The following is a 9,710-nucleotide window of genomic DNA, read 5'->3' as shown; positions in this document are numbered from 1 at the left end:
ACCATGACCCATGTAACTAATGTATAATTGCAAAAAAACATGGATATGTAATCACTTTCTATATCTGTGGCAAGTTAGTAATATTTCATAGTAGTAATAGAACAAGAAAATTTGAAGCACATCAGTGAAGTTTAAATATTAAACTTTGATGACAAATCATTCCACTACATCCCAGGTAGCATATGTTTATAATTGAGGCCAACAAAGTTGCTATCAACTGTAGGAAAACACTTATTGAACATTTTTTTGTTGCTGATATATCATATACATATAATAGTTTTTTACTATCGGAGATGATTCGAGGAGGAGCCAGCTTATGCATACCTTTTAAATGCCTCATTGGCTGCTTAAGTACATGTCCTTGGTTGGAGAGTCAGAATGGACAGCATTAGGAAAAGGGGGAAGATAGGGATCTCCATTACCACCCATTCTTTGCAACAGATACATCAGAAAAATGGTAAAAGACACAACAAGGAATGGAGATAGGAATGAAAGCCAGTGGGGATTACATAAATTGGGTTTCTGGAGGATCAAGCTTTAGTTAAGTCATTCAGCTAAGGGGTAAGAAGCAGTGCGATAGATATTAGATAAAATCAGTGTAAGCAAAACATAGGTTAAAGGTGAAATCTGAGGGTCCTGTGGCATTTATCCACAATGGTCGAGGCTTTCAGGTGGTCTCTTGGTGACAGTTTCACCAGTCATGCTTGTCCTGTGTCAGAAGATGCAGCATGGCTGGAGAAGCTGTTGCTGCCAAGAGAGACCCTGACGTGAAGTTAGCCTTAAACATTCACAAGTTATGAGGTTTCAAGAATAAGGAAGGCTCTAAGTCTTCTTGGTTCAACTTATAAGTTAATATTAATGAGGACAAACACAAGGTCAGGTGGAAGAGTTCACATATCTTAAAGAGTGTTTCTAACCAAGATACTCGCAAGGAGTAGGGATATAAGGAGACTTGCATTAGGCAACAAAGCTTTCATGGGGAGGGCATTGATGTTAAGAAAAGCTGACTGAAGGCTTTGGTATGGAGTGTGGGTTTATGCGTCTCAAAAACTTGGTTATTAAAGCAAGATCATAGGCATATATAGGATGCATTTTGAGATATGGAGAAAGATGAAAAAATACTAAGGAAAGTAAAAGTATTCTGCCCAGTGGGAGATGGGAGAAACCCAAAGAAGGCAAGAAGGAATTCTGGGAATTTTACTTGATGATGGAATCCTAATGACTTCCATTGAGGGGAGCATGCCACACAAGCAAAGCATGGAGAGTAAAATGATAGACATATTGGACCGAAGGGAGAGCAGCAGCAATGTATTTGGCATTGAAGAACAGTTTATTGTAGTGTGTAGTGTCAGTATGTTTGCTGTCAAATAAGGCTACGAAATTTAGGTGTTTTCAATGTATCCATCCCAAACCCACCGTAAATGATGGTATACACTATTAAACATCATATATGGGTCCCAGGCAGCATAGAATATGCATTTTTTTAATACCACATGATAACTACACAATTGGTGGCCAGTCTACATATGCCATATTCATTATAGTAATGCATTAATATATTTCACTAATGTGTTAACTATCAAGTAGGTGCTTTTATAGAAATTATGCTTGGACTCATGGAAAATTGTGTATTACATTCAGATGACTTAACATCAGACTGAAATTTAATTTTGCAGAGCTTTCAAGAGAATATTCACTGTTTAATTTAATGTAATCTACAGAGCACTTTCAAATCATTCTGTACCTAAGTAACCATTACAAATATTTACAGATTCCATATGAACGCATTTAAAAGGAGCAAATATGTATTTTTAACCGATGATTTTGGGAATAATGATTATAAATGAACTTGCAATAAACAGGTATGCGACAATTTATGTCTGAAGATCCTCAATATGTATTCATGTAACGTTCACCAGATAAAATACCTTGCAAACAAACTAAGGACGGGGCAGACAAACCATTGAGTCATTTCCCCCTCTGCATTTTATTAATACCTCCGTTTGCAATAATTAACTCGGCTGCCATACCCATTATCGGAAAACTGAATGAATTAATTTTAATACGCAATTAAGAGCAGTTGTAAGCCACTTTGAATGTTAAAATGAACTTAATGTGTTTTTTTAGATTCTCCATTATTACTAAGTTTGGGTTCTTCGTTTAGACCAGTGCTCATAACCACAAACCCAATAAATAATTTTATTGGACATTAAACAAAATAGTTTTGCAATAGTCTTCGTCATAGAGATACATAGTTTAGAGATTATGGTTACATAAACACATATTACAAATCAAATATTACATATTACAGTCAAAATACATTTGGTGAGACAAATGATTGTATGTCTATCATGGACCACACAATTTTTGAATCAAAAAACTCATTTACTGAGTAGAATGCTTTTTTAGTCAGCCAGTTCCGGATAACTTTCTTAAACTTGGGCACACTCACAACTTTAGCCTCAGAGGGCAATCTATTAAACAAACGAATTTTTAGAATATTGAAAGAATTGCTGTTCTTGGCTAATCTGCAATAGGGAATGTCTAGTGTATCGCTGTTCCTTGTATTATGAGAATGGAAGTTAGACCTTTTCTCGAAAGAGCTAAGGTTTTCCTTGACATTACATAGGCATTTATAGATAGGTATACAGACTATGCAGAGTCATGATGCCCAAATTACAGAACAGAGGTTTACAATGTTCTCTTGGGGGTGAAAAGGAAATAATTCTGAGCAATGGAAGTTCGGACAACATCTGGTAAACAGCCTTTGGCTCCCAGTTGTCCCATCCACTGGATCATCACACCACTTTCCAGCCTGCTACTGTGAACATTGCTGTATTAAAGCTTCAAGAATTGTTGACCATTCCTTCCATCACAGGGCAGTGACGTGAGGGCAGCCCCATGATAATCCAATCTTATGAGAGGTAATCTCTGCAAAATTATGTACAGTCATTTTACTATCCATTCATGGAATTAATGCGGTGTTCTTATAACTTCCACAGGCACTATTTGTCTATCGCACTATGTTTGCTTGCTACCGCCCTGAAGGGCATTAATGGTTGCCATATAAGAGCTCTCGCTATACTTAAGACAGGAATAAACAAATTAATGAGAGTAAAGAATTCTTATCACTCGTTGTTACAATATAATATATATAAAATATTAGTATTCATGGGTTACCATTACCGTCGCTATTTCTTTTTCAATTGTTTGGAGTTTCATTTTTTTTACTTTGCTCTACTTCAGTTGTTACATGCGTGAAACAAAACAATCAAGGAGCAGTGTTTGTGTTCGTTTTTAAAAGTGCTGTTTTTCAGTGAATTATGAACGAAGCAGTCCAATGCATTACTGTTGTTGAATATCTCTTAACCTGAAAATGGCTTAGTATATAAATTACTGAAGAACAACCATGAAGAAAGGGGAGGAGGCTGCAGGCCTCACCCGGCCGTTTAAATTATAAGTTTCTCATTATTTTATGTTAATAAGTCTTTTACCTTTGAATAATTTCCTATTCATTATTAGTTGCTCGTGCATAATAATAATTATTGTATATATTTTCTTTGCACAGTTCATCAAATCCTTAGCTTAACTGGTATAAATTTCCTGCGGCAAAGTGTAATTGTATGTATTCTTGTTATTTTCAGATTTTTTCATTACGTTATGTAGAGATAATTATGTCTTTAAACTGCTAATAATAAAACAACTATTTGTCACAGGGTTATGTAGAATTGACAATTGTGCCTCTCAGAGATGGTATTCGAAGTATACCGATCAACTCTAAGCAATGTAAAATATACCGTGTGTGTCTCAATGACACATTCGAGTGCCCTTTCCAATACTTTGACCCATTTCTCAACGTCTGTCAAGGAGACAACAAAGAGTAAGTGTGCTGACGTGAATGTGGTGAAATTAGTTTGTAATACTGGCATCAACTGTGAGCCATGCCCCTAATTATAAATTTGGTTGATAATCCCTGTGGATAACTTAATGGTAGTTGTTGGAGCTATTGAACCTACGGCCATGAATATGAGTTATGCCAGAAAGTGTTTTTGCGATAATTTATTGTTCATTGCATTTTTGCTATAAGCTTAATATCGGTATTAAATGTAAGAAAATTAAACTTAATTTTTAGGCAGTCATTGGATCATTTCTCATCACGCCATTTGGTGGCAGCCCTCCAAGTGGACCCCGACTTTTGTGGACTGGGTGCTTCAGTTAGTTCGGGTATGTTATTTGCCTAGTAACGATTTGTGTGTTTTATTTAAATTTCATGAGTATTCATCATCAGAGGAGGAGGCAGGGTTAGGTCTGCGTAACCTGCCCAAATTTTCTTTCAGGGAAAGATATCTGATCAAATGATGAGTTTTGGTACACCTATATTGTGGGTAGATTTATCCATGCTTTATTATATATGATAGCGAAAGTGGTGTTGAACAGTTTGACATTTTCATTTATAATCTCATGAAATAGCCACTACGAAAATAAGAATATGCCTTCTTGTCCCATTTTTTTAATAAAAAATGGTCAGTTTCATCCTTAAATATTTGGGTTCAAAAGGAAAGATTCATTTTAATACTATGAAGTTTTACCTTTGGCTGACTGATACCGTAGACAAGTGCTTAATATACAGGGTTCGTCCGGAAAATAAGTGTACTGAGCTCAGGAAAAAAAATTTATTACACTTTTACATATCTGTACACCTTAAAAACAACCTTCATTTTTCCATGTTCCTATAGAGGGTTCAGAATTAATAATCTTCTCCATATCATAATCATAATATTTACATCATAAGATTTACTTTTTCCCCACTTATTGTGCAAGAACATGCAAATGAGTGGTCTACATTGGATTAGACCGAGTAAATATCGTGTAATATTTTGATAATTTCATGTATTATCTATAGGTCAATGTGCACACAAGTATGAAATAATGTATCCTTTGCTTATAGGGAAGGGAAGTCGTGTTACAGGGGGCTACCCAGGTGGTGAGTTGGTGATTGGGATTCCACCTGAAGCACTGCATCTGGTATCAGAAGGGCGTCCCGTAAGGATTGCAGTGGAGTTCTCTCTTGAACAGCCGAAAGGAGGTCTACACTTCATTGTTCCATCTGGCGAGGGATCTTTGGTGCAGGTAGGAAATATTTAAAATTTTATTTGAAGGCTGTGGTTCAGAAAGTAAGAGAGGAATGGAATATGTGACTTCTTGGCAAATCAATTGAAAACCTAGTCTCATTATGTATTTTGTTGTAAGCAACTATTGGGATGATTATTGGTTCAATTTATACAAAAGATTGTGTATTTTTTTCTCAGAAGAAGTTTGTTTTATCTGCAAATACTATCTGAAATTTTTGTGTTTAAATGCTGCTTGTAGTTTGAGTTATTTTTTTGATTGTGTGGTTGAGTTTCTCTTACCATGATTGTTTGTTTTATTTATAGCGGGGTGCCCACATGTTCACATGGGGCCATGCCAACTCTTCTCGTCTCTGGTTTCCATGCATCGATTCATTTGCCCAGTGCTGTCCATGGCAGCTTGAGTTCACTGTTGATGAGGGCATGACAGCTGTCTCCTGTGGTGATCTCATTGAGACCGTGTACGCCCCAGATATGCGCCGTCGGACTTTTTACTACCGACTTACCACACCGGCATCTGCTCCTCACATCGCTCTTGCTGTTGGGTATGACTATCCTACTTTGTTAAAACTGTTGGATTCATGTGTAAACGGTTAATCATTACAGTAACATTAACTTAATTCTATTAAAATTGGTGTAGGATAAATTTTTGAGTCTGTGCACATGCAAGTATTTTACATCATTGAAAAAATAGGAAGAAGTTATGTTTTTGTTGCATTAGTTAATCTGGGAAAATTATGTAATATCAGGATGTGTAATTGATAAAGGAGTAAATATTTAAATTTGACTGGGCGAGTTTGGAAAAGTGTGATACCACTACATACTCTTTGAAATGCTTAATAATTATCTGAATTTCTTGCATTCAGTCATACCATTCAAGATTCTGATATGTTTTGTGTTTTGCTAAGCAAGTAATTTTGTGTAATAAGATGGGTTTTAAACATTCATTTGGTTTGCCATTCGTGTTTAATAGAGGTCTCCATTGTCACATATATGGCTTTTGTTGTTAAGTTTTTTTTTAACCTTTCACTGTTCCAAACTCTCTTTCTTCAGGCCATTTGAAATTTTGGTAGATGGAGAAATGCATGAGGTGACTCATTTCTGCCTACCCCGTTTGCTCCCACTTCTAAAGACTTCAGCTGCACATCTGCACCATGCTTTTCAGTTTTATGAAGAGACACTTGCTTCGCGCTTCCCGTATTCTTGCTACAAGCAGGTTTTTGTGAACCATGCACCAGTACAAGTGACATCCTATGCCACGATGAGTATTTTGAGGTAGGTTATATATTTAGTGGAGATGGAGCAACTGATTCTTCGGTTACATGGCTTCAGTAGTGCTTGCAGAAACCAAAGCAACGGAGCCAACTCGAAAAACCAGTTCTTCAGTTTCTTTTCTCATTTTTTTAACTTAGAAGCAGGAAAATTTTGGCAGAAGGTAATGCACGGAAAAAAATTTCCAGACCGCAGAAAAATCTCTTCTTTTGTTAGAATTAGAAAAAAATTATGTTAACTTCTGCCAAAAATAAGGCTTCAATTACAGTTTTCAAGTGGGAGTAGCCACCAGAAATAATCATGTAATCATACCTGTATTAAGAGTGCTTTCTCAGTGAAGCATGTTTAATGAGACAATGTGAAATTTTAAGCAGTATCTAGTAGCAATAAGATATTAATCTGTAAAAATATTTCAAGTGCTGCTGTGATTTGTTGATAATTTAACTTGCAAGTATTTATTTTGATCATTTATTGCAATATGTTGTGAAATACTTTTTTGAACTATGGGTTTAGAATACGTAAAGTGATTGTGGAAATTTTACTATTTTATAATTTTACAATGCAACAATTTCAAAGTGTAAAAATCATTTGCCTTGGCCAGGATTGGAACCTGGATCCCTTAGTGCCCAGCTGAGTGCTTTAGCCAGATAAGCTGGCGAAGCATCATTACCAACCAAGGTTTGAATTCTGGTCAAGGCGTGTTATTTTTACACTTTGAAATCATTGCAATGTAATGCACATTAGCAGTTGGCTCGATTAAAAGCTACTGTCATGGCATCTCTAGCAGTTTATTTGAATTAAATGCTCTATTCTGATCGTATAAACATACAAGGTTTGTCCTAAAAGTAGTTAGACTGAGTCGATTAAAAATAATTTGTTGTCAGAATTGATACATTCACTCAAAAGTCTTTGAAGTAGCACCCTTGTGCATCCCACGCCGCTGCCAGCAAATTTTCCACGCCCTGTATGCCCTCTGGAAGGTGGTGCCTAGAATGCTGCTAAGCTCCCTTATCATGGGATGTTGTAACGTTTCCACCAAGCCATGGTGAGGTCCTTCGGCACAGATGTGAGGTAGGAGAAGAGGAAGTCTTGTAGGGTATTGTTTAAAAAATTTGGATCCTCACTCACATGATGGGGAAGCTCTTGGCAGATCCACTTCCGATTTTCCTTTTGGGCATCCGAGAGTACTCGTGGCACCAGCTTCACGCACACTTTTCTCATGCCCATGTTTTTGGTCAAAATTTGATGCACATCACTTTTAGGGATGCCAAGTTCATCAGAAACCATGCGAACACTTAATCTGTCCAACAAAGACTTCCCTTATCCCTGTCCAACAAAGTCATTACTCTTCAAGATCTTTCACTCTTGCAAGATTTTTGTCACTTTTTGAGGTGGAAGGGCATCCTGAATGTTTGGCATCTTCAGCATCTTCTCTACTCTCCCAAAACAACTTGAGCCACTCCAATATACCCATGGCGTTAGGACCAATAGCTGCCATGAGCATGTCATGAGTTTCTTTTCTGGTTTTTCCCAATTGCACGCAAAAGTTAATGGCATAGCAATGTTCCATTAACTAGTACATGATGAGGTCACGTTATAGAGGTCTGCACAAACGAACCATCTACACTCCTAAAGGCTGGGTGCCAGCCACCACCAGCCTCAAGCCTTTCCTAAGACTCCCCTCCCTTGAAGCCAGCCAGAGAAACCACTGCCTGTCCGTCCATACGGGAAAAAATAAGTCATACTACTTTTAGGACAGACCTTGTACTGCCGTTTTTTTTTTTACGATCAAGGTTGATCAAAAACCCTAATTTGTGAATCCATACTAATGTTTTGCTGTAGCCACCATACTTAATCAATTTTTTGCCCAATACCATGTAAAATTTCACTATTGGTAATTGCAGAGTTTTTGCCACATCCAGTTAAAATGATTCCTTCTGAGAAATATTTGTTGGTTTTGGCTGATTTATGAAGAAAAATATGTGTCGCAGGATACCTGACAGAAGTGAAAACTTGATATGGTGATAAAAAATGTAAACACTGTGCCTCTCTCTTTTCTCTTTCCAATATTTAGGGAAGTAATTGTTAAATGAAATGTGACTTAAAATATATGAAAATTTATAAGTAGTGTCACATTTAAATAATGTGCAAATTAATAATAGATAGTGTTACACTTGAAAAATACATTTACCTGTATTCATGCCTGTTGCTCTTGACATTCTTGACACCTCTGCACCATGGTATCATGTGCTGAGCATGTCATGATGCTGAGCACAAACTTTTATCATTCGCCTCCTTTCAAAACCATCGCTAGTAGCTATCCCAGTAGAAGTTTTCACTCCTTAAACATTTGAATGTGATTTAGTGTTTTCTATCATTTCCGTGCTGAGTTGATTGATTTGTAAGTATCTCTTGTTATTTTATCCATAGTACAGACCTATTACACCCTAGCAGTGTGATTGATCAGACGTACGAGACTCGGTCCGCAATGGCACAGGGGGTTGCCGAGCAGTTCATTGGCTGTTTTATTTCTCGACAAAGTTGGTGAGTTTTTGTTCAGTTAGCATTGAGGAATAAATATTTTCCCCATGTGAATTCTGATGATTACCAATTTATTTCAAGCATTGGTGGACTTGTGTATTTTAAATCAGGTTCAGTTAGCTTGTTTCATCATTTACATGTTGACAAACTTAAAACTCATTGTAGGTGTATTAAAACTCAAGAGGGCACATATTTTGATGCAGTATGATGGATTTAAATTGATTGAGTCAATGGTTTGAAATGCCCAAACTGTTGTTTGATTTGACAGAACTAATGAGTAACTGAAAGACTCAATGCTGGTAATTCTATCAAGCATATTATTATTTGTGGATTTTCCTTTTTTTTTGGCTGATCTATGAAAAATAAATTATTTAGAATGTGCTCAGTTAAATATGATTACTTGATAACCAGATTTACAGTTTATGATGCAAACAAGTAAGTTAAAATGTATTTGAGAATCTGTGGAATCAGTTTAATAATGTACCACTGGAGAACTTTGTGCCATAATTTTTCATCCAATTAATATCAAATGAATTTTTAAAAAATGATGCATGCATTCCTGTAGTCTGCTAAAAATGTAATGAGTGTCAAGTTAAGAGTTCCACTATTTGAAATGCTATAAAAAATGTCATGACCTCAGAAAAAAGCTTCAGGTAATAATGCTGTGCCCTGGTTATAGTTTCTGGCCGTAGGCAAAATCATTTGCACTAAGCAAAAAGGAAAAAAAAAATATTTCTTCTTGATTAAAGTTTTCAGATTTTATTAGTT

At 36.3% G+C, this 9,710-nt stretch overlaps 1 protein-coding gene across 1 annotated transcript in view; it reads left to right on the top strand.

Moving 5' to 3' along the window:
- The first annotated feature begins 3,253 nt into the window (after window positions 1–3,253).
- Taf2 (TATA-box binding protein associated factor 2) overlaps window positions 3,254–9,710 on the top strand; it is a 33,727-nt gene continuing 27,270 nt past the window's right edge. The window contains exons 1-8 of the mRNA XM_071585581.1: window positions 3,254–3,283; window positions 3,523–3,621; window positions 3,717–3,880; window positions 4,133–4,224; window positions 4,949–5,130; window positions 5,436–5,674; window positions 6,183–6,404; window positions 8,832–8,945. Of these exons, the coding sequence (XP_071441682.1) occupies window positions 3,254–3,283; window positions 3,523–3,621; window positions 3,717–3,880; window positions 4,133–4,224; window positions 4,949–5,130; window positions 5,436–5,674; window positions 6,183–6,404; window positions 8,832–8,945 (1,142 nt within the window). The remainder of the gene's footprint in view (window positions 3,284–3,522; window positions 3,622–3,716; window positions 3,881–4,132; window positions 4,225–4,948; window positions 5,131–5,435; window positions 5,675–6,182; window positions 6,405–8,831; window positions 8,946–9,710) is intronic.

Source organism: Hetaerina americana, unplaced genomic scaffold (assembly GCF_022747635.1).
Source record: "Hetaerina americana unplaced genomic scaffold, ioHetAmer1.1.p SCAF_2, whole genome shotgun sequence".
NCBI classification, from domain to species: domain Eukaryota; kingdom Metazoa; phylum Arthropoda; class Insecta; order Odonata; family Calopterygidae; genus Hetaerina; species Hetaerina americana.
This window is presented reverse-complemented; position numbering and strand designations above follow the sequence as displayed.